Source organism: Aythya ferina (genome assembly GCF_964211825.1).
Source record: "Aythya ferina genome assembly, chromosome: 1".
Classification (NCBI taxonomy): Eukaryota; Metazoa; Chordata; class Aves; order Anseriformes; family Anatidae; genus Aythya; species Aythya ferina.
Genome location: NC_140296.1, coordinates 81,705,438 through 81,730,603, shown reverse-complemented (window position 1 = coordinate 81,730,603; position 25,166 = coordinate 81,705,438). Strand labels below are relative to the sequence as shown.

Sequence of the window (25,166 nt, the reverse complement as noted above, 5' to 3'; positions counted from 1 at the left end):
TTTCTAAATGTCTCTATCTCTGCAGCGTATTCACTCACCTCTCTTCTCCCACAAGGATAAGGTACTGAAATCATCTCTAATGTTACTTTGATGTCCTGTCCTGACTGAGGGGTGCCCATTATTGGTGCAGACTTTATAGGAACACAAGGTCCTGTAGAAATTCTCTGGCTTGGGAACAATGGGAAGTTGTCTTGATTTTCTTTTCCTCTGGTTTCCAGGACAGGACTTCACTGTGTTACAGATTTACTCGATGGAAAAGCCAACAACTTCCCATATGTTGATTTTTTTTTTTTCAGTGTTGCTTCCTCAAAGCTGAGTTGAATGTGGGAGTCTGATTGCAAAATTGGCTTTCTTCCATGCATTGTAACATGGAGCTGGAAAACTCACTACTTTGTGTTATTCCTTATCACTTCTACTACTAGCCCTGAGAAGTTCTAGAAATGGAGCTACTGGGATGCACCAAGTTTTTCATTTACAGCAGTTAATCCACCTTAAACTACACAGCTGAAGCTTTGGAAAGCCCAACTCTCAGTAAAATTGGCATGCTAACGATAGAACTATCACAATTCCTCTCAAAGCTGAATGCATCGATTCTATGCAGTTTGACATGTTACGTGGGTCTGAGAGACGTGAGCATCACATGGCAGAACAGCTGAAATCATCAGGTAAAAGCTGCTGCTTTTCCTGGTGTTGGCTTTGCAGAATTAAAGCCATAACACTTTCAGATAATTAAGTTTACAGGCCCTTCTGCAATGAGCTCTGGATAACGGAAACCAGCGTTGTTTTATTAAGGTGTGTGGGAGAGAACGTGGGCTTCCTGGCAGCGTGTGGCTGGCTAAAAGATGCTCTGTGTATGTACGGAGAGAAAATATTTTTTCAATTCCCTCCAAGTTTTTGCACTCTGCCAGGGGCTTGCAATCCAGTATCCTAGTGCTCCTGAAGCCAGAACTGAGCTGGCTTGTTCCTCACTTTTCAGCAGAACTCCCAGCTGGAGGATGTCTGCACCTATATCAAACCTGTACTCCATTGTAGTCCTTTTCATAACTGAACTTTTTGTTTTCTTTAAAGCTTTTAAATTGAGTAGTCTCCATAGAGGTTTTATGGCATCACAGTGACTAGGTTTCTGTAAAGGATAAGAATGGAAGCCGAGCTGATGGAGCATACGAATCAGTTCTGATGTCCCATCTTGCTACAGCAGATAAAGCAGTAAGTTAAAATGAAGTTTTCCTAGCTGTGAGAAAAAAAAAAAAAAAAACAATCAAGAAGAAATTTGCAACTATTTAAGGTTCTTATCAGTGAAACTCGGTTATTTTCTCTATTATCATAGATTTAAAAAGGTGGATGCCCATGCCCCAGCAGTCCCGTACTTCTTTTCCCTGGGGTCTTCCCCATCCCCACCACCCTCCTGGGTGGGGCAGGGCCAGGCGCCTGCCTTCCTGATGCTCTTCTCTCCATCCCCCATCACCTCCCTGAGGTGGTACAGCTCCTTTGGCTTCACCTTTCGCTAATACCCAGCGCTGGAAGCTGTTACTCCTCCTTGCAGCAGCGTAGCCTTCAACCTGCCCCCACACGCACTGCGGGGGGCGCTTCCCCCAGCGGCTCCTGCCCCTGTGCGAGCCCCGCTCCGAGCAGCAGCCGCTCCTTATCTCTTTATATCTCCTTATCTTCCTCCCCAGCCCCTGTGGGGCCCCCCAGTGCTGCGAGGAGCACCCGTGGCGGCGGGGAGCAGCCTGGGGACCCCCTTTTCCCTTCCCTCCCTTCCCCTCCCTGCCCCGCCGGGCCCGGCCCCGCGGCCGGCCCCGTCCCTCCCTCGCTCCCTCCCGGCGGCTCTGGCGCAGTCTCGCGACACTTCCCGCAGCCCAGCCGAGCCGTGCAGAGCCGTGCCGAGCTGTACCGGGCTGTACAGGGCTGTACCGGGCTGTACGGAGCCGTGCCGAGCCGCCCCGGCACCGGCAGCAGCGGGCAGAGCCCCCCCGGGCGAGCCGCCCACCCCCGCGGCTCCCCAGCAGGCGCCCGGGCTCGGCCGCGCTCTGTCCCCGCCTCGCTCCGCCCGGCAGCGGGGGAGCCCAGGTGGCTGAAGGGCTGAGCCCGTTCTCTCTCTCTCTCCTCGTTTCATTTTATTTTTATTTATTTTTTTAAATTTATTTATTATTTTTATTTTTTTTTTGCTTGCCCGCCCTCCCCGCCAACACGCATGCCGAGGGCGGCGGGACGCGGCACGCAGCCCGGCTGCGGCGGGCGCTGAGCTGCGGGCGAGCAGGGAGGGGGCCGCGCTGTCAGCAGCAGCAGCAGCAGCACCGCCGCCACCACCAGCAGCACCAGCACCAGCAGCACCAGCAGCAGCCGCCTCTTCCCTTTTCCGCCACCCCAAACTTTCGGCCTGCCTCCGGCGCTGCCCGGCTCCACATCAATGGGTGAGTCCGGGTCGTGGTGCAGGAGCTGCCCCCGCCCGCCTCGTGGCTGCCAACTTCTCCCCCTGCCCTCCCCGGGCTGGCTGCTCGGGGTGTGTGGGGAGCGCCGTTGTGGGGTTGGGGTGGTTGGGTTGGGGTTGGGGTTGGGGTTGGGGTTGGGGTTGGGGCTGGGCGGGTGGCGGCGGGCGCTGCCCGTGAGGTGGCTCCCGCGGGCTGCGTGAGGCGGCGGCGCCGCCCGGGGCGGGCAGCGGCCGCTACCTGGGCAGCGGCGGGGAAGGGCTGGGTGTAAAAAGGCGCGGCGTGGGCAGACATCTTACAGCCTGCCCTGCTGCCACGTTTTGGGGACTGATCCCCTCTCCGTGCCTGCCTGCGGGAGGTCAGCCCCACCGCTGCCCCCCCCACGCCGCCAGGTGCACCTGCAGAGCGCTGCCTTTTGCTTATCGACCCCCACAGGGTGCTGGGGCCGGGCTGAGAGGCACCCGGGCACACGCAGCACCATCCAGCCCAGCCACCACCGAGGCTGAGACCGCCACATTTAGCCGGGTGCACGTCCAAGGCTCTGTCAGGGTTGAGGCAGCACTGCTCCAAGCTCTGGCAGGGCTTTGGGCACAGCCAGCTGGCTGGTTGCGGCTGAGGGATGGGGTGAAATCTCTCCTCAGTACAGTGTGTCACAGGCCATCAAGTTTTGCCATATCGTTTTTGCTTTCCTGCCCTCCCGGGGCATGTTTTTTGCTTCTCAGCTTCGTATGGTGACGCAGGAAGGCTCTTCAGATTGCTCCTTAATCCACAGTGCAAATATTACCTTTCTTTTTTAATCTTCGTGGCACGGAAGATTAAGGGAAGTGATAAAGTAGCAGCGTAGTAACTTGCATTGCTAGAGCCCTTGAAAGCTTCTTGAACGCCCCGACTTCGCAGTGCAGGCCATCTTTCTTTCCTTATTCCCCTCTCCCTCTCTCCCCCACAGACAGGCCACGATCGTACACATCTGGCTCCTTTAGAGCTCGTTTCGATAATGACTTTCCCAACTCAGTGTAATTCAGCCAGAGCTCTCCTCACAGAAACAGAGAGGCGAGAAGGTAGCCTTGCATTGTTCCTATCTGCAGAGCGTGAGTCTCGTAGCTTAAAAAAATGAAGGGAAAAATTGCATGAGGAAGCGAAGATACGAGTAGCAGGAAAGTGAAGGCTTTCTAGGAGCTACCAAGTGAAAACAGAGTTTTATTAAAAACATTTTTAGCATTGTTTGCATTTTTTCAAAGGTATTTAGATGCGGAAAAGAATAGGTGAATTCTTTACACGTAAGGCACTACTGAGATTCCTAATCTTTTGTTTTTAAGTTACTTGCATGCCTCACATTTAAATCATTTATATTTTCTGTGTGGCACCACATATTGCTGTTATTCCAAGCCTGTGTATGTGTATAGATGTGTACATTACTCATGTATATATTAAAGTTCAGTGTATGGCCCCAAGCTTTTTTGCAGCACGTACCCCGAGCCTTAGAAGAAATATAGATTTATTGATGTTTCATGAGCTCTCTAATGACATTAGAGTTGGAATATCTGAATGTAAATGAATTCCCATTTGGAATGGGCTTGTCAGAGGAGAGCTGAGTGAATTAATGGAGGTAGTTCCTGAAACTTAAAAGAGGGTCAAGACAAAGATGTTAAAAGTAATTGTGGCTACAGTGAAGCGTGCTCAGTCCCCTTCCTTAAATATCTGAGAATTGAAGAGGTGGTGTTTTGTGGGGATGCACTTGTGGGGTTTTTGTTTGTTTGTTTGTTTATAAGAATTACACGTGGTTAGGAAACTCCTCAGTCCCATTTGCAAGAGCTTTGCATGCTTGTATATCAGACTGCCCTCCTGAAGCTGGAGATCCAGAAAACAAAGTAAGAGCAAGGTATGGTAGTTACAGCGGGAAAAAAAAGGGTTTGAAACATCCTCCTTGTTAAATTTAGAAAACATAAGGGTACAATATGATTGCAGAAAGCAGTGTTCAGCTGGCGACCTCACCCAACAGCTGATGTGCAGCTCCTGGTGTCAGTCGAGACACACCTTCCACCCCCTGCAGTGGCCGAAGATCCTTCTTTCAGCTGCTGTGCTGTCTTTGCTCGTTTTTGAGCCAGCTTTGTGCACTCGGTGGGCTGGGGGTCCTGCGCAATGACACAGCCGTGGGACTGAGCTGAAGCCTTCATCACAGTGCTTGTGCAAACACCAGGTTACAGATCACTGTCATCATCAAACTTCTGAAGGATTCACCTTGCAGCTTTTGTGATTTTTTTTTTCTTTTTTTCTTTTTGTTAGCATTGCTTCTTTTAATATTTTTCAAGGTATTTTAAAAGTTTTTTTGCCAGGAGGAGGTAAGAGAGGATAGGTTGCTTTTGTTTGTGTGAAGTTACCATGGTTAGAGGTTTAGCCCCAGACAGCCGTGCGCCCTTTGAACCAGTTACATTACGAACTGTGTGCGTGGATTGACGTCGTGGTTGAGAAAGATGCTTTGCTGTGAAATACCACAGCTAGTCTGTACGCAGCGCAGGAATGTTACACCAAAAAGTAACGTAATGGGAAAAAAATGGATCTGTTTGAGAGCCTGACTAATCCGTACTAGTCACAACACCTGTTCCAGTTGTAATCTCTTCCTAATTCTGTTTTGCTCCTCTCCAAATTCTCCCTATTCCCCTGCCCTCAAGTTCTGCCCTGCTTTCCTCATAACCCGCTACCATGGCATATCTTTCCCCTCCGCTTCTTTTCACACTGTAGACAGGCCACTTCCTCTTTCTCCCTCTCTCTTATCGAAGCATCAATAGAGGGAGCACTCTGAGCACATTTCCTGTGTGGGGGGCCACGCTGACCTCCAGCAAGCAAGAGCTGCTCTTGCAATAAAACTTGTTCCCGGCCCTGTGGTGCGTCCTGGAGAAAGCTCGCTGCGAGGGGAGCGCGGGGAGTTCAGCTGGTAACTCCAACAACTCCACAGTCCTGGGTAGGACGAAGCATTTTTGAGGCTTGAGCTCGGCAGAATTTGTGTTAAGTGGCTCGCAGGAGGTGGTAGGTGTGTCTGTGGTTCTTCACTGCTCCTCAGCAAGTTCTCAGCTTCCTCTTCAAGACGTTGGAGCTTTTGGAGCCCTTTCAGCAAAATGGCTATGAGACGTTTCTCACCAGGAGTGGCATGTGTCATTCAGTAACGTCATCCTGGAGAACAATTGAACAATTCCAGCTGAACAAGGAAAAATCACATGGAAGATGATTAGCATGAGGTTTTTTTTTTTTTTTTTTCACTTTGCGGCTTTTATTAATGAGGTTGTAAGCAGCTCTTAAAAGGCTTTCTATGGGAAATGTTGTATGAAAGCCTTATTCAACCTGTAGAAAGTCTCTATTCTTCCCCTCGTATGGGATGTCACTCATTTTAATTCTTTTTTTGGTGGTGGTAGGTTCATTTCTGACAGTGCTGTTGCTTTGGAGCTGCTCAAGATGGGATTTTCAGTTGTTTGGTTACAACATTTATACAGCCTGTGAATGTCTTCAGGTTCAGAGTTCAAGTGGGGTTTTCATGAACTGATAAAATATTTTTAGTAACCTACATGAAATTTAATCTAAAAATTGCTGGCATAAAGCTTTTTTTTTTTTTTACCCTAGAAATCAAGAGACTATGGCTTTTAAGTCATAAAAGCTTCTCGGGACTGCCTTCTGACAGGATCGAGATAGGGCTGTGAAATTAAGGAATATAAAATCCATATACATGTATGTGTATGTAGAGGATTATGGAAGTAATTTCGGATTTTACAGGCTTTTATGTACGCTGGTATCTCTTCTGCTTGCCCCTTTCAAGCAGCTCATCTTTTTGCAGAGTCGCCATGGTAGTTATTCATAATAAGTCTTGCTTTTAGATCAGAAGAAGCGATAAAGGGGAACGTACTTCAGATAGTTCCAGTTTCTTAAAAGAGCACAATTCTTGTTCCTCTTGTTGTTAATGAAAGATGCGTATGGAGAGAATTATGGCAAAGCTATTAGAAGACTCATGGTTTTCTGCCCAGGTATAAGGAAACGTACGCTAAAATTAGCACACTTTCTTGATAAGCAGACTTATTTTGCTATTAATGCTGAGCGCGTGCATGTTTCTGTTGAAATAGAATCCAATATATACAATTGCATGTTATTCAGACTTCTTCTTTTGCAGCTGCTGCTCACTGCATGTTATAGGGTATTTTTTTGAGAATGCTGCTGGCTGGTAATCATTCTAGCAGCAGCGTGTCAGAATTCATGTAGCAGATCAGCACTGACCTTGCGGATAATGTGTTGGCTCCTTCCCCACTTGAAGGGAAGGGATGTGTGCGCTGGGAGGAGAGAGGAGAGACCGGGGATGTGAAAGGAGCAGCTGAAATTCCAGCTCTGGAGTGTTAGAGGTCACCGAAGTGCTGAAAGCAGGTTAGCCCTGATGGGATCAAAGGAGAGCAAACAGCCACAGAGATGGTGTCTGTTTGGCCTCTGACACTGCTGTTACAGAGCAAACTCTTCAGGAATTATGGTGGATTTTTGTGTGGTTCTTACCTTTTTTTTTTTTTTAAATATTAAAATCACAGTGTAGAAAATCCTGGACCAAAGAGCGGATGTTTTCCCTGGATGCAAAAGCAGGAGGTAGCTGTAGGGCATATCTACATTCTGCACGCTGAGGAATGATGGAAGAATATATTAGGGGGAGGGGAGGGAGAGGCGAGGTGAGTATCAAGATTCAGTAATTCAGCTAATGTAGAAGTAATTGCTGACAGTCTGCTTCACACGGAGAGGAAACACGACAAAAGCTCTAAGTCCCTACGTGTGAGAGAATATTTAATGCTGCAGGTCAGCAGCCATGGATTGTATCAGCAAATGGAGTTGGCTTTTCCCCCTTTTTTATTACTGCTAAGTGAGAAGCATCAGTGGAAACCAAATCTGGAGAGTGCCATGGTAATGCCTACTTAAAAGCTCCAGGGCAAGATGACTGTCGTGGTGTCTCAGCCGTGCTTTGTTCCTGGTTTTGCCTTAGAGAAAGGAGTGTCCTGCGTGGTGAGGGGTGGAGGGGGAAAGGGTGGCTTTGTTCTCACTCCGGGAGCAGTTTGTGTTCCAGTGTGGGTGCCCCTGAGAATCTGTGCTCTTGTTTTGGGATGAAGACTGGTCTAGAGCCGTGGGTCAGAAATTGCGTCTGTGCTGAAAGAAGGAAAAAGTTTCAGTGTGTCTTTATTTCTTCTCTGCTCTTTCATCCCATGCAGCTTAATCGCTCCTGATGACTGAAACTGGCTCACACCAGACCCAGCATAAGTCTGCTCATTTATAAGGAGACCGAAGGCAGCGCTGGTGTGCAGCTGCCCTGGGGACCAATGCTTTTTCAAAAATGTCCACAGGGATTGGTTGCGTGTGTTACAAGTCAAGGCACAACTTGACCTGTCCATATTTAATTGCCTTTCAGTGGCCACCCCACTCTTCTCTAAAAATTAAGTGGTTTGTGTCCCACAAGAAATTAGTAATAAGCGAATTTGTGACCTGCCTTTTTTAAAAAACAGGAAAATAAAGGTCCCTGCAACACATTGTGTCCTCTTCTCGCAGTTTCCAGGAAATTGCTTGTTAATTTACAGAGCAACTTGTTGGCGCTTGGTATGGATAATGAGATCTCAAACCAGACACGTACAGAAAGAATATCAGGCTGCTCTGCTGGTTTGGTGTGGTTTGGTTTTGTGGGAAGGAGGTCTTGGGGGGCAGCACAACTGCTGGTGCTTTTCTGTGCTGTGTCAACGTACCGGTGTCAGCCTGCGCCTCTGCCTTTCCACATAGCTGCATCTATAAAAGCAGAAGTATTAGAATAATACCGCTCGCGTCCAGAACTTTGCATTTTGGAGCCAAATGCGAAACCATTCACTGAAAGCCCTCATCTCGGGTTTAAATCGAATATGTCATCTATCTGTGGTTGCTGATTCATCCTCACCGCTGGAGAGAAGCATTTTTAATCCTCTGCTATCTTGGCAGGAGATTTTTTTTTTTTTTCGGTGATAGGCTTCTGCAGCACTGCAAATTTGCTGTCCTGGTGACGGATATAAAACTGAGTAGCAGTGAAACAGCTTAATTTTTCAGTGTTTTTCTCATTACTGCTGCTCTCTCCGTGAGGTCTCCTGGAGCTGCTAATGCTCATCTGTCTGCTTCCCAGTGTACGAGGGCACACCAGCAATAACGAAGTGCACTCAGAAAAATATGCCTTTAGTTTGGGATTTCATCATGACAAGATGAAAAAACCTTTCTGGTATCATTGTTTCCAAACGTAAGGATTAGTGACTTGTTTCAGAAGAGTGGTGATGCTGATTTATAAACAAGGATTTGAAGGTTTTATGGGTGAAGATTGATTTCCTGGATACTTTTCTTTTTCGTCGGCTATTTCTTGTGAATGTGTCCTGGTGATCATCACCAGTTTTATGGAGAAATATCCCATCAGGACCTCTCACTCTAGGCAGGGCCATGTTAATTTCCTGCTGATCTGGATGCTCTGTTCCAGCAAGATTGGAGAACCAGTGCTTGTGGAGTAGAAATGTCCAACTTCCCTGCTTAGATAGCAGATTAAAACAACAAACAACCCCCCTCCAAAACAAAACAAAAGCCCTCAGATGCTACCTGCCAATACAAAACATACAGCAAAACAAAAGCCCAAACCCCAGAAAACTAAAGAAGAACCTAGCTTTGCTCCCATCAGCCTTTAAATGACTGGGCAAAGGGAGGGGAGGGATAAACGTGTACAGAAAGTGATGCCCTTCTAGTCAAAGCTCGGCTTGGGAAGCCTCATATTGAGTGCATGATAAAACAGTTTGTGTTGACAGATCTTTCTGACCACCTGGGAGTGAGCACCAGTACTTCAGGCAGGAAATGTTCCTACTAACTGGGGAAAAAATCGCACCAGTTGTCTCATCTGAAGTGCAGAGGCTGCCTGCTAGCAAGAAACGTGTGCGACTTCACTGCCGGTGTAATGGTATTTTAAATTCCACTTCCAGAAGAGTACAGAGGATCACAGATGAAGTTGTCTGTACGTTTGTGAGCACTCCTGACATTAAATATGCATATATTTTTATTTATAGGCTGGAACACACTGTATTTTTCCCCCAAGAAAACAAAGCTGCCAACGTTTGTTGAGAGCACCAACTTGGCAGCTTGGAAACTTTGCTTCTTTACACCTGCATATTGAGGTTGATTGTGGGAAAGAAAAGGTTTATCAGTATGGAACCGTGGAATCCAGGGTTGGTTCAGGCTGCAAGCAATTCAATGTCAATGTCAGAATATTTCACCGGCTCTGACTAGTAGAGTCCAATGGTTTTGACGCATTTCTGTGCTTTTGTTGTGGTTTTGTTTAACAAAACAGGCAACCCATAACTTTGGTCATGTTTTAAGTTTCTAAGTGATTTGCTGTCCGGAGTCGATCAATGAATTAGCTCAGTCACTGATTTTTTTAGTCACTGATACTAATTTTTGATTTCACAGCTAGTAGCTGTGGTCTTAATGTTGGAACCCTGCTCTTTGTCATTACTTTTGTTGATAACTGTAATAACAGGTCATTTTTCAAGTGGCACCGAACTCAAACTTTCTGAGGACTTGGTTGGCCATTAGCTGCTTAGCTTACACATCGTACCAGCTCCTCAGCAGCTTCCTTCTTTTTGCATCTGCCAGGGAGTCTTGCCGGTCGCACTGAGCAGTGCTTTCTGTACAGAACTGCTTCAACTTCATAGGGGCAGCATGTATTTAATTCAGGGATTTCGGGGTAAAGTTCACCCAGTTTAGTTAACTGCTGTTTTATTGACAGGAGGTCTTAATGCAGCAGGAAAAAAGTACTTTCTGTGCCTGCTTCCACGCTTGGCTTGGTACTGCTGAAAGATTGAACTTGATCCTTGTGTGGCAGAGAAAAAGAAGTATTGTTGAAGAGCAGGCAAATTTGGAGGAGTAAGATCAGCTCTTCCAGCTGCAAGAAACAACCTTTGCACTAGGCAGGACTCTTAGTGCTACTGTTGCTGTCTTCACCAGTTACATTTTTTTTTTTATAATATTCATCTGCTTGGACAGCTGCTGTTGGCGGCCACTCTGGCAAATGATCTCTTGCAAAACGGGCAATCCCTGTTTTCTTTGAAACTTTACTACCTCCCTTGTAAGTGCTGATCATTTCATTCATCAAATCTTTCCCCATCTACCTGCGCTTAAAACCAGCTGAATTGCTTTCTCAGTTCGACTCTAACCACTGGGGTCAACTCCAATGCTCTTTTTCTTTTGTCACTCGTGCAGCATTTCAGAACCGCTCGCTTTGATTTGCATTAAGCGTGCTGCTTATTTAGAAGACTCCAATTTTTGTGTGCGAAGCACCTATAAATTAGCTTTTGATTAGCTGACACCTCAACTGACGGTGGTTCGTGGCAGATTAAGATAAATGGTTAACAAAGATGCCATCTAGTTCATGATGAACTACCACCTGCCAATTCAAAGCTGTCTGCACTGATTTTGGCGTTGTGAGAGAGATTTTAATGCCTGTTCCTCCGCAATGTAATTGAGTTTTCTGCATAAGAAACTTCCTCCCGTGAGTTTGTCGCTCCTTCACCTCATTCTGTCAGAAAGCAGTTTCTCCTCTTCCCGTCACTTCCAGAAGTGTGTTTATGCTGCTTTGTAAATTTTCAAAATACATTTTTAATAAATCTGCTTCACTGTTCCCCACCTGTTTCTCAGGAAAGATGCTCTTCATCCATTATCTTCTTTTCAGGTAGCTGATGCTCCCTCATCTTTTCATACACTCTTCCTTCAAATTCATCTCCCTTTCGAGTGCACTACTGCTCTTTTTAGGAAACTTCCCTAAATACCTGCATAGTCTTAAAACTCCCCATATTAAGGTGCAAAGATCCTACAGAACTCTGATGACAATTAGTTGTGGAATGCAGGTAATTGTACTAATTTTATTTCCGAATTAGGAAGACAAGCAACCTTCAGCTGGTTTCCTGTAAGTACCGTATCGGGAAGGAGAGGGACTGGCTATGTGTTGGGACTGTTGCTGCAGTCCAATGAGTTTCTTCAGAGGCAGAAATGGTCCCCTGGAAGGTAAACGCTGTGGTTCCTGTTGCACACTGTGTTTGCCAGCCACCTTTTCGATACTGATTCAGAGGGATTAAGTAAGCTAAGGTAAGCATTGTGCTTTTGTGGTGTGTGGAGAAGAACGTGTCATAGAAATTGGTGAAGCCAAGTGCTGAAGTCCTGATGTCTGAGTTTGGAGAACTTAAGAGCAGGGTGTTGCTCTTTTAAACAGAATTTCGGTTCCTGTCTGAGTCTGGCAACGTGTTGCTCAAAAACCAAAAGCAAGGAGTTGAAGTCAGTGCAGCCTTACTGGGCCGAGAGATGTGAAACACAAGAAGTGCCCTTTGCTGCTTTAGATCCTCTGAAGTTTAGTGTTGGCTTTAGTGTCCAGTTTCCTTAGCTCCAAGAGCTTGGCTCATTGCAAACCAGGGAAGGTCATGAGCGATTCTTCAAATGGGAGGAACTCGGGAACCTTTTCCATAGATGAAGTAGAAGAGAAGTAGACTTTTCTGCTAGCCTTAAAAGAAGTGGTTAAGGTAGATAATACTCAGTGCTGTCTCTGCTCACGTTCTCTTGGTGGCATGGCTGTAAGCTGCCTGCTGCCTCCTGGGTGCTATGAAAGGATTCGGTGCCAGCATTCAGGGAGGTTTTACTCGTCTTGAGTAGACCTCTTGTTGTAGCTTCCTTGACAGCGTGCTTTGTTTTATTCCAGACAGTACCAGTGCTGGTAACTGGTGGCGGGTGGGAGGAGGAGGTTGCCAGCAGAGCAGTTGCTTGTCAGACAATAGGTTTGTTGCCTCTGTTTGTGTTTACTCCGGTTCCACAGAGCTCCATCCTGCGGCTTTCTCCGCTTTGTCCCTGCGTCCTGGGCGCGGCGACAGGCTCTTCTGCCTAAATGCTGGCTATTTTATTATATATTATATATGTGCTTTCAGTCCATACTGGGCTCCGCTGAGATTTCTTGTTCAACCAGCACGCTGTGGCTTAAATTCCCCGTCGGAGCAATGCTGTCAGCGGGTCACAAGCTGTTCCTGCTCGCGATGAAAGTCGACGACAAGCTTTCAGATGTACTTGTTTGGCTTGCATCAATTTTTGCTTTCAGGACTGTTTTTCTAAGGAGAAGCTCTATGTAATGTCTGCTCTTTGGGGATTTATGCTAGTCGTAAGCTTGTCTTCCTTCACGATACTTCTCAAGCTCAAGGAGATCTCTTAGAATTAATAGTGACTGTTTCTTCAGGTGAAGGAGACTTCTTGAGTGCTTTAACCTGCTTTTATAAGAGACCCAGGGAGCTGTCTTTTACAAGAAGCATAAGATCTGCTTTCTGGAAGAATTTGCCTTGCTCAAAATTCAGAGATTTTTCTCTGTGAGAAAATTAATTTTTAATGGAAGTGCTTACTCACTCAGGCACAATCGATGCATGGGATTTTGCAAAGCACCACTGAAGCAAAACAGAGGAGTTAATGGCTGTGATGTGGGAACATTTTAATTCAGGAGAGAAGAAGAAATAAGTTGGTTTGTGAATTACACTCACTGTGACATTCGGCAGAAATTACCTGCAGGTACTGATTTGAGCTGAGAAAACAGAGGCATTAGCAGTACCATCTAAAACTTACTTCTTCAGATTTGCATCCTGAATTCTAAAATTGAAATTTGAAAGCACAGAGTCAATACGTGTTATCTGATACGAAAGTTAGGTTTATTTGCCCAAGAATCATCTGAAACTTGTGAATCCTTATATGCAGTGCATTCGGCTTCATTCGGCCAACTGCATCCTGGGCTGCAAGTGCTCACTGCGGGCTCATGTCAAGCTTTTTGTCCACCAGAACCCCCAGGTCCTTCTCTGCAGGGCTGCTCTCAGTGAGTTCTTCCCCCAGCCTGTCCTCATCTCTGGGATTGCCCTGACCCAGGTGCAGCACCTTGCACTTGGCCTTGTTGAACCTCGTGCAGTTCACATGGGCCCACTTTTCCAGCCAGTCCAGGTCCCTTTGGATGGCATCCCTTCCTTATGCTGTATCAACTGCACCACTCAGCTGGAGTCATCTGCAAACTTGCTGAGGGTGCCCTTGATCCCATCATCTGTGCCATTGATGAAGATATTGAAAAGCACCAATCCCAAGACTGAGGTACACCACTCATCACTGGCTCCACCTGGACGTGGAGCCATTGGCCACCACTCCCTGGGTGCAGCCATCAAGCCAGTTCCTTATCCACTGGGTGGTCCACCCATCAAATCCATCTCTCTCCAATGTGGAGACCAGAATGTCATGTGGGACCATGTCAAAGGCCTTGCAGAAGTCCAAGTAGATGACATCCCTTGTTGACTGATGCAGTCACTCCATCACAGAAGGTCACCAGATTGGTCAGACACGATTTGCCCTTGGTGAAGCCCTGCTGGCTGTCTTGGATCACCTCCTTGTCCTGCATGTGCCTTGACATTGCTTCCAGGAGGATCTATTCCATGATCTTCCCAGGCAGAGAGGTGAGGCTCACAAGTCTGTAGTTCCTCAGGTCTTTTTTTCTACCCTTTTTCAGAATGGGAGTGGTGTTTCCCTTTTTCCTGTCACCAAGGACTTGTTATTTTTTGCATCCCTTGCCAAACTCAACTCCATTTGTGCCTTGGCTCTCCTGACCCCATCCCTGCACATCCAGGCAGCTACGATGCCTTTCCTTGTCACTCACATAAGTGAGCAAGTCAGATTTTTTGTTTGATTGATTATTTTTTGACACCTTAGTTTTTTGGTCAGCTGTTTCAGTATAATATAAAGGTTAGTGGGGATGGTTTAGTACTAGCATGTAAACCTTGTATTGGACCATAGTGGTGAGATGCAAATTACCTGTGGTCTGAGAGATCTGTACTTAGAGATATGAGCCCCAGCACACACACACATGTAGCTTTCATAGCTCTTGTAATACCTGACAGTCTTGTATGTGGAGGGACTCTAGAAAGTGAACTTTCATATGGCTTATAAATTATGAAACTCTTGAGGAGTCACATACACGGCCTGGCCTTTCTCTGAATGCTAAGTTCTGTAGATTGAAGAACTTGGATTTACGTAAAAGAGGGTTAAAAGGGAAAAAGCTTCTGTTTATTTCTCTTCTACATCAAATCCAGGTCCTCAGTGTTGTGCAGTACATCTCTCTGTGACAGTTTATAATGTGTCAGTTAAAACATGTCACTGGTTTGTAATCTTAATATTTTACAGGTCTAATCACAAGAGCTGCTGCCGGGATAAATATTTTGCAACTGCTGCCTTAAAAATAGTAGAATTCCATGAAACTGAGGGAGAACCACATACCTTTGAAAATATTTTGAGACAGTGTTTGCAGCTGGCGTTACATAGTGAAGGGCTGTAACACGGTCCAAGGATTTGGGTTGTATCAAACCGTTGCTGCCAGCAATCTCTTCCTGCAGAAATGTTCACCTCCAACAGCAGAAATACCACAACAGGATGTATTTATGCACCACATTACACTCTGGTCACTTAATCTAAACCCATCTTTATCACTACTTCAGGCAAACGCGGATAAGATCCAGAAGAATACGTCGTATTCTTCCCATCCTCCTCCTGTGCAGAAGGCTTGCTGCTGTTGGCAAAGATGGGTAACAACACTAACAGCTTAGGCTTCTGTAGTGAAACACTCCAAGCTCATCTAAGATCATATTCATGATTGTACACATGCTTGTAGTCTGGTTTTAATGAGATTGGGTGAATATTGCTGTTCTAGAAGTTCTGAAATTTTAACAATTTAAATTTATGCAGTACACAATGTGAAGACTGAACAAAGTGTTGACCACAACCTCTTCTTGTGTTCCTGAGAGGTAGATGATGCTACATCAAATGACTGAAAATGTATTTTTTCCCCAGCTTTACAGTAAGTTTTTTTTTTTTTATTTGACCTTCCACCTCAGTGCTTATCTGGATGCATTTACACACATCCAGGCAGCTACGGGCCCAGAATCACACAACAGTTATACTGGACTAGTATTTTTGAGTAATCTCAAACAGCAGTTGTTTTCATGTCATCAACTTTTCTATCCTTCTTATGTTGGCACATTCATTCAGTAGAAATTCTCACGAATTTAGCTAAATGGTAATTTTATATATAGTTCTAGCTATGTTTATGTAAGTAGAGTAGTCTGTCCTCTTTTTGTTCTGAAGAAGTAAATGATGCCTTTCCTAGCGTTTCAATTATCTGAGAAATGTGATTTAGACACCATGAGTAGCATTGCTAACAAGTTTTTATTCATAAGTATAATTTCAGTCAAATGGGACTTACTTGTCTCTGTTTGCATGGCTTAACTCACAGTTCTCCTCTCGTCTCCTATTGATCCCAACAATGGGTATAAACTGTTGCAGACTTTGAATTATTTTTATCGATATTGGAGGAGCCAGGAACTCATGTTAAGATGATGATGTTAAATGTTTTTCTCTGAATTTAATCAGTCTTCATTTCTTCTGGATGGCTCGTTGTATTCATTAGTATCTGAGGTGAAAAAACAAGTTAAAACAAGTGAACCGACTCTCAAGACAGCTTTACCTCTAAGAAACACCGTTTACTTCAGTTACACAAGGTTGATGACAACGTGCATCAAAAGTAAGCTTGTGTGTGGATGCTGTATGTATCCTGGGAGCACCTGCTGCATCTGAGAAATACGCTGGTAGAACCGGTGAGGTAAAGTTAATCACAGAACTGTAGGGGTTGGAAGGGACCTCGAAAGATCATCGGGTCTATCCCCCTGCCAAAGCAGGTTCCTTAGAGCAGGCTGCCCAGGTACGCGTCCAGATGGGCCTTGAATATCTCCAGAGAAGGAGACTCCACAACCTCCTTGGGCAGCCTGTCCCAGTGCTCCGTCACCCTCACCGTGAAGAAGTTCTTTCGCATGTTGGTGCAGAACTTCCTGGGCTCCATCTTGTGGCCATTGCCCCTTGTCCTGTCCCCACAAACCACTGAAAACAGGTTGGCCAAATCCCTCTGTCTCCCACACCTCAGATATTTATACACATTGATGAGATCCCCTCTCAGTCTTCTTTTCTCCAGGCTGAACAGCCCCAGGTCTCTCAGCCTTTCCTCATAGGGAAGATGCTCCAGGCCCCGTATCATCTTTGTGGCCCTCCGCTGGACTCTTTCCAGAAGATCCCTGTCTTCTTTGTACAGGGGATCCCAGAACTGGACACAAGTTAACCTCTTTCAATGGCAACGGTTGGATGCTAGGAGTTTGTTGTCCAAGGCAGAAGGACCTCTTTCTTTTGTAGGAAAGGATACATTAATTTGTGTGATGTGGGCACTTCCCAGACTGCCAGGGACCGGAATGTCAGCAACGATCCATGCAATCTATCTAAAAAAAGGTTGAGGAGACTTGGCCCCATTAATCTAACACATATTGGTAGATCTGCTGAGGAAGATAAGGAAGCCTTTGGAAATGCAGACGTGAGAGCTGCTGCTTAGAACAACCGCATCGATCGTTTCTTTCCTTGCTTACACCTTACTTGTTTGTAGCTCTGATGGTCAGATGTGGTTCGACGTGTTGCTGGAAAAGTTTTGTTTCATAGATACGAGTGTGACAGTAATAAGTTCAGTGAGATGCAACTATTGTGATGGGCCTAAATAAGAAAAGCTGAATAAATTCACAACATTTATGACCTGTCTGAAATTGTTTAGCACAGAATTGTGGTGAGATTCATGCTTAATGTGAAAACTCCCCATGTATATAGAGAGAAATACCAACATACTGACTTACTGTTGTTCTGTATTTACCTAACTGTAAATGTGAGGCTTTTGTGATGAATTATGGTCATACCAACTGCCTTAACACCACAATATAAGGTATTTCCTGTCCTGCTGAGTGCATTCCATCAGAATAACTTGGCGTTTGTTTTTTCTTAAAAACTGGAACCTAGCATACTCATCCCTCTTTGCAAACAGAGAGCCAGCTCTCCCCTTTTCCTGGAGGATAGCTAGGACTGTGTGTAAGCTGGAGAGGCTTCGGCTCAGAGAAGAGTCACACCAGGACAGTCTGAACCACGAGTGCACACCCTCTCCTCCAAATGAGATTTTGGCTGGGGATTGCTTTTGCCTTACACCAGCCCTCCACATAAGGCAAAGGGGTTTTTGGACTGGAAGCCAGTTAATTCCCCGTCCTACAAGCTAGTGAAAAGTGCCACTGGTGCCTGTAACGTGGTAAGATCCATGTGCAGTGCGGCTGGGGTGGCTCCCTTCTGTGGTCGCTCTGCCCCTTGCGGCTGAGTGGTTCAGAGAAGATGCCATTCTAGGACTATGACCTTTAGCTCCCCCCCATTGTTCTCAAAGGGTAAATATGAAAATATAATGTGAACTGAAAGCTGTGCCTTAGCGGAGGAGTTGCTGTTTATCAAGTAACATGGTTTTAACCACTGAAAGATTCAATAGTGCAGGTTTTCCTTCTAATCTTGTTTTTTCCCCCTCCTGAAGCTTTTTTTTTCTTTTTTTTTTTTTTTTTTCATGAAGTTGAGTCCTCACAAATAGTTTCAGCACAGATTATTATTGCTATTGCAAAAGGAAATAAAAAAGGACAAAATTTGGAATTGATTTTTCAATTCAAATTATGGTTCTTCAATGGTTGCTTGATGTCAAGCACATACAAAATTTTTATTGTTTTCTGCCATAAATGCGCTACAAAACATAAGAGCCTAAGCTTAAGATTTCATAAGACTCCCAGTCGCCATGTACATTTAAACTGTAAAGTTAATGGTATGGTATTACTATTATTTAACTGTTTCTTGTAGAGTGATGCCTCAGAGGAGCTGTTCAGTGTCTCCTTCATCCGGAATTATAGCATGCGTGAGTCTTTGCAAACTACAGATTATTTTGTTCTGCGGTAGAAGAGCCCCATGCAAACCCTGCTTCCATCCCAGATGTTAACAAACATTTAGCAATAATCATCCTCGTCACGGAGAAGTCTGAGCGTGGTGCCTGCAGCAGCTGTGATGGTTTTGCACAGGAAGGACTGTTGGAGCCCGAGATGGGCATTCAGTGGTTATGCCAGCGCAGTCCCACTTAATCAGTGCTGTGCCCTCCGTAATAAATCCTGCCAGGCCTTACATAAATCTACCCTCCTCCTCCTCCCTCAGGCACATTTGTACCATAGCATCCTGCGTTTGATTGTCCTGCCAACTGCTCAATGTTCCTAGAGCCCAGAAAACAACGGCTTTATAGGTCGCATTTGGTCTTCAGGCCATCTGGCTCTCTGGGCGTGGCTTAGGAGAACAACACTATTGAGTGTAATGTACTTTTATTATTTTTTTTCCCCACGTGAGTTCTGGATGTCAATTGTACTTTGTCATCTGGTATAATAAAAGGTACTGATTTTTCCCCTCCTAGTGGCTCCTGATGTCTTACTAAAGTTTTGTTGCAACCTGTTGTATAGCAAAAAGACGCTTTTTTTTTTTTTAATTAAAAGTAAGCCTGTAAGCACTAAAAGCATAATATTTTCACCAGCTCATACCGAGGTTTAGCAAACAGAACAGCACATTTGAAGTAAGACCTTGTCTAGCAAGTTTTGAGGCAGATGGAATCTGATGGCCAGATTGTTAATGGGTTATAAAATGTATTTATAATGAAAATGTTGATAAACTATTAAGTAGTTGCTACCAAATGAATCTTTGGAACTGGTTTACAAGAGAAATGGCACGTAACAGAAAGAAACCCATTCAGACTTCTCGATTAATAGCTTTTGGTAGTTGATTAATGGTAGGTGGGAGAGAAGTTGAAGCCTTCTGGAGTCCCTGAGACCTTCCTGTAGAGGCTTCTGCTGGAGGGTGGCATAAGAGTGAGAGCGGCATGATTCCTGCTCCTGCCTTTGCTACTTCTGAACAGTTACGTTTATGCAAAAGAGGAAGGCTCTGCGGCACCGTCTTCTGAGGAACTGGGCTTTGAATGTGAGCTTAAAACTTCAGCGTAGAATGCTTGAAGGTAGTTTGTCTGCTTTCAGTTCTGGCTTTTTTTGGGGTAAGCCAGTGCAACGTGTGTGTTTATCGTTCACTTGAAGCTGAGCGGCTAACAAATGGAAAGACATTCAGAGTAGAGGAGCTCTTCACCCTTCAGCTGCTGTGCCTGACTGCATGCGCTAGGCTTAAGGTCGGCAACTGAGTGTGAAGCCATGCTGCTGCAGAAGGTGGTGTTGCCATATGGATGCTGTTACTTGGGTGGAATAGTGCCAGAGACATTAATAACGTTTCCATTGTGCCTACACACTTCAGATGTCACCAGAAGCTGATTTAATAATGTTGGGTTTGGTGCGCGGTAGCAAATCCCTCTTTCTGTTCTTGATTCATTTCTTGCTTGGAAAGACACTGTACTGTAATTGAAAGTAGCATAAACTCAGACATCCCTCTCTTCAAATTTTGGTGATATTACTTAAAAAATGCTTATTCTGACTAGGTCAGTTTTGAGAGATTAGATTTTCCTTGTTATTTAAAATGTGGCAAGGAAACAAGCCAAGTAAAACTTTTGTCTTTATCAACAAAATCAACAAATCTTTTATTTTAAGCCCAAACCACTAAGCATTAAATTAAATACAAACATACATACATGTATATATTTGTCCCTGACATCGCAGTGATGAATTGGTCTGTGCAGGTCTCCAGCAGAGCTGGTAATAACTAGTTTTGATTCCATTTCATGATTTTTTCCATTCCAATCAGGATCGATGGTAATGTAATGTTAGGAAATAGCTGATTGTGTAGGCATAGGAATGAGCATTTATTCCCTTTTCAAATCAAAATGACTTTAATAGCTTTTGATATTAGATTTCATATTTGGATTTGGTGAATGAATCCTAACTTGAAAAACGCCTTTTTCCAACAGAAAGGGGTCTTGTAGCTGGAGTTTGCAAGTTGGGGCAGGTTGGACTTGGAGGCATAATGGGGTATGATATGTTCAAGAAAAATACACCAAAAAGAGAAGCCAGATCTCTCTGCCCCATTTATTATTTTTAATTCTGCTTTTGGCTTAAAAGGGATTGGGTTTTGGCTGTTAACATAACAAGCTGTTTACCTTGGCAGAGCTGGGCCTAAGACCAGCCTTTGTTGGTTCACAAATAAAATTAGTTTGAGCTCTCTGTCCACAGAGTCTTTGCTTCATAAATCATCGTGCAAAGCGGGATGCTTTGTTAGTCCAATTCCTGAGGAGCAACCTAGTGCAGCCCTTCAGGAATGAGGTATGATATACTGGCAGATGTGTAGCAAAACTCAGATCAGCTTTTCTCTTATCCTGCCTGGATCAGCATTGCCTCCAGTATCACTCCAGCTTCCACAAAGACCAAATTTCACCTCAAAAGAAACAAAAAAGATTAAATTTGACTGGCAGAAGGAATTTTTCAAAAACGCAGTTTGAGAAGCTGGCATGAAGCATGCTTTAGAAAATGAGCTTGATTTAAAAACTGCAACTTTATGGCCCTATAAATTATGAAGCACTTTTAGGCTGTTACATGCTCTGCAAGCTTCAGTAGTGTGATAAATGAGGACTTTGAGTGATCTCCTGAGTACCTTCCCATCAGTTTGTCACAATCTGCACATTTGTTAGGTGTGCTTTCCTTCTCATCTTTCCAAACTATGCTCTTATGCTCTTGGTTTCCTTTGTAGAGTCTATAAACATCATCATTGTGTGGTCCATTTTGGTGACTCATGTGTCTCTGTCAGCTTACACACACACTTATGGTACAGTAATCAAATCCTCTGAGAGGAGACAGCTTTTACAAATATTTATATGCATTTCTTAAGAAGTGGAAAAACTCATAGACATACAAGAGCCTGCATAGTAAGGGGTGTTTTTTTTGTTTGTTTGTTTAATTAAACTTCCAGTAAAACAGAAGTGGCCGAACAGCTGCCTGTATGTGAGTTAGTGCAAGGCAGGCAAGAAGATAACTCCAGTGCTTCCAGCCTACCCAAACAGCTGTAGGGTCAAGCCAAGAGCCCTGTTCTACTTTTTGTTCTCTTTTCATAAAGGACAGAACATAATTCATAAGAAAGCGAAACCGTCGAGAACTGTGTAACTTGTACAGTCTTCTCTAGAAGACGCAGTGCTCAGACCAGTGAAAGCTCAGACCAGGGGAGCACCCAACCTGGCTAGGCCTGAGCCACCAGGAGAAAGCTGCAAGAGATAACAGGAGGGAGATTCCCTGCTGTGGGGAGTGGAGGCTCCCATCTGCTGACCTGAACTGTCATCCATGGAGGTTTGCTGCTTGCCAGTGGCTGGGGTCCAAAATGTTGTGGAAAGACTGCCAAGGCCTGTCTGGCCCTCAGGCTTCTACGCTCTGCTGCTCTTCCACATAGACTCCAATGATGCTGCCAGTCGTGGTCTGCACTGTCGGTTGTGTCTGTGTTGCTCTGGCTGATGGTGAAGGGCATGGGGGCCTGGGTGGTTTTGTCCTTGATCCTGTTGGTGAGGGGGAAGGATATGGCAAGAAGTGGATGGATCCTGCAGGTAGCAATTGGTTGTGTAGCTGGTGTCAGAAACAGTTTTGGTTTTATGACCATGGGACCTTCTTTGAGGACTGAGGGTGGCTTGAAATAGATGGGATCCACCTAAGTAGGTCAAAACCATCTTTGCTAACAGGCTGGCCAACCAGATGAGGAGAGCTTTAAAACATTAGTGGTGTGGAAGGGGCACGATGACCAACAATCCTGTGAGGAAGTGAAGGACTGTGTTGGCAAGCAAATGTGTCGAGTGATGCAAACAGCAGGGACCTTGTAACCCACAAAACAGGAGTGAAGGGGGCCCACCCCAAGCACAAAGGGCAGGGAAAGCTCTCATATTATGTCTGGGAAGTCAGCATGGCTGGGTGCCTCTGAAATGTCTGTCTAGATGCACTAATGCATCTAGCATGGGGCACTCATAAGAGGAATTACATGTTTGCTTGAAGTTGCAGAGCTGTGATTTCATTGAGGTCATGGAGATATGGTGGGATAGTTCACACAACTGGAGCACTGCAATATGTAGGTACAGGCTCTTTGAGAAGGGCAGGCTTGGAAGGTGGGGAAGGAGAGTTGACCTTTATGCAACAGAGCAGCTGAAATGCGTGGAGATCTACTGTGAGACAGATGATGGACTGAGAGCTTGTTGGTTACAGTTAGAGGACAGACCAACGCGATTGATGCTGTCATGGTGTCTCTACAGACAGGAAAGAGTGGTAGGTGAGACCTTCTTCAAGCAGCTGGAAGAAGCCTCATGTTAGCAGGCCCTGGCCCTCGTGGGGGATTTCAACCATGCTGGTATCTATTGGAGGGATTCTCCTGAGCAAAGGGCAATGTGAAGTCCTACACCTGAGTGAAATGTCCTCATGCAGCAGTATGGGCTGGGGCTACCTGGCCAGAAAGCAGCCTTGGTGAGTAGGACCCGGTGGGCACCAAGGATAACCCAAATCAGCAAGGTGTGCTTGTGGCAAAGTAAGCTGAGAGCTTCCAGAGCTGCACCAGGCAGAGCGTTGCCAGCAGGATGAGGGAGGTGACCCTTCTCTGGTACTTCTTTCTGGTGAGAAAACCCAGTGTGCTGTGTCTGGTTCTGGGTTCTCCCGTACAAGAGAGACGTGGACATCCTGGAGCAGAGGGCTATGAAGATGAGTGGTGGACTGGAGCGTCTGGCATAGGAGAGTCTGAGGGAGGTGGGACTGTTTAGCCTGGAGAGGAGAAGGCTGAGGGAGATCTTCTGAATGTGTCTGAATACCTGGCATGGTGGAGTGAAAAAGAGGAGCCCAGCTCCTCTTAGTGGTACACAGTGAAAGGATGAGAGGCAATGGGTATAAATTGAAATACAGCAACATCCATTTAACCATACAAAAACATTTTTTTTACCTTTAAAGGTGACGGAACACTTCAATTTCCATCCTTGGAATTACTCAGAGCCTGACTGCACAAGGCCCTGAGCAATCTGTGCTCAAGTTGTCTCTGCTTTGAGTCAGGAGATTTGAGCTAGATGATCTGCAGAGGTGTCTTCCAACCTCAATCTGAGCGTAAATGTGTTGTACTCTACCTGTGTTCTGGTGATAAATGGAGTAGCACCAGGAGCTGTGCCAGGACCTGCTCTGTTTAATACCTTTATCAGTGACCAGAGCAGGCAGTACAGTGCACTCTCCACAAGACTGCAAGTGATACAACTGGCGCACAAAATAGCGGAGGGATCTGAGGTTTAAGAAACTCCAGTTGTAAAGCCTGACAAAGAGTTAGGAGGTCCTAATAACAACCTTACAACACCTACAGGGAGGTTATTAAGGAGATGGAGCCAGGACTTTCACAGCTGTGCATGGCAGGTGGGCTTGTGTCTTTGGAGATTTTCAGGATCCACGTGGACTAATTCCTGGGCAGTCAGGTCTGGCCTCAGAGCTAGCTCTGCTTTGACCAAGAAGTTGAACTAGGGACCCTCAGAGGCAGCTTCCAGCCTGACTATCTTAAGTTTCAGTGGTAAATTTTTCAAGTCCTATTTGCATGCCATCTTGTATTGTGCCGCTCTCTTCTCTTTTGCTTTTCACTGTGTAGTTAACAGACCTTTTGTGAACATCACAAGATGCTTGTCTGTGGTTTTAGTATGTTTCTGGGCTTCATAGAAGAAGCAATAGGTAAATATCAGCTGTAGCCTCGTGCCTGGGGTGTAGCTGCGAGTCAGAACACTCTTTTAGCTATGACTTGCAGGCTCTGGGGGAGGAAGGAGGATGTTCAGCATTGTCTCTGTGACATTTTGGGGGTGGAAAGGAATAACTCTGCTTTCTTGTCAGCTTAATTCGATGTACTCCTTGGGGCTTCTGTTATTTAGGCAGAACCTTTTTACTGTCTGTGGTGCAATAGTTAGCTTTGCCTTGTGAGCTGCGTTGCCTCTTTGATGGCCAGGTCTTGCCGGGTTTGCACAGCACAGTCATTCCTGTAGAAAGCAGATGCACATTGCTCTCATTTTTCTGTTTCAATGGTTGGAGTGTGAAATGTTTGGTGGAACATCCTGGCACATGGTTTTCCACTGAAGGAAACAGGAGGAAGGCATTATGAATATGGCTGTCCTTTACCTCACTAGTCAGGCTCCTCCTACTGAATATTTGATGAACCACTAAATATAACCATTGCTACCATCCTTGAATACTCCTGGTACATTATTTTTGATTCTTCAAATGATTTTTTTCTGTCTTTATGACTTCCCTAATTTTTTACAGTGACTCTGTGGTATATAATGTATTGTGTGTATGGTTTCAAGACTCCTTCCAGGAAAAGACAAGGACACACCATGTAATTGTAGTGAGCTTGTAACGCACCTCTGTTTGTTAGCAGACACTCAGAGCAGCGGGAGTATTTCATCTTCACATCCTCTGATGCATAATCACAAGTGAAAGTAAATTTTTATCCTATTGGTGAAACCCTTTGAGAACATATTCATGCAGCACGGCTTTGCATTTCTGTATAAATAACAGCAAAACTCAGGAAAAAAAAAGTCTTGATAAATGCTCTTTAGGTCAGTAGTGATGTATCTAGCACAGTAGGTGCAGTGGCTTGGAATGCTTCTGGAATCTATTCAGAAAGAAAACGTTTTAGAAGTCCCACAAACAAAGGCTAAAACGTTTTCCGAGAAATAAAACTAAACTTGGTAATGCTGCTAGAGCAGATACTGCTGAAGCTGCACAAATTGATTTCTTTTAAACAGTAAAGAAAAAGTGTGTGCTGTTCGTGTCCTTTGCTGTGATGGGCATT

At 45.2% G+C, this 25,166-nt stretch overlaps 1 protein-coding gene across 3 annotated transcripts in view; it reads left to right on the top strand.

Annotated features, from left to right (window-relative positions):
- Window positions 1-1,865: 1,865 nt before the first annotated feature.
- SH3KBP1 (SH3 domain containing kinase binding protein 1) overlaps window positions 1,866-25,166 on the top strand; it is a 219,217-nt gene continuing 195,916 nt past the window's right edge. The window contains exon 1 of one of the 3 annotated variants that reach the window (XM_084505543.1): window positions 1,866-2,414. Coding sequence is in view for 2 of the 3 variants with exons in the window: in XM_084505541.1 (XP_084361667.1) it covers window positions 2,411-2,414 (4 nt within the window). In the remaining variant the exon portion in view is untranslated. The remainder of the gene's footprint in view (window positions 2,415-25,166) is intronic. The other 2 variants (XM_084505541.1, XM_084505542.1) reach the window with 2 other exon arrangements.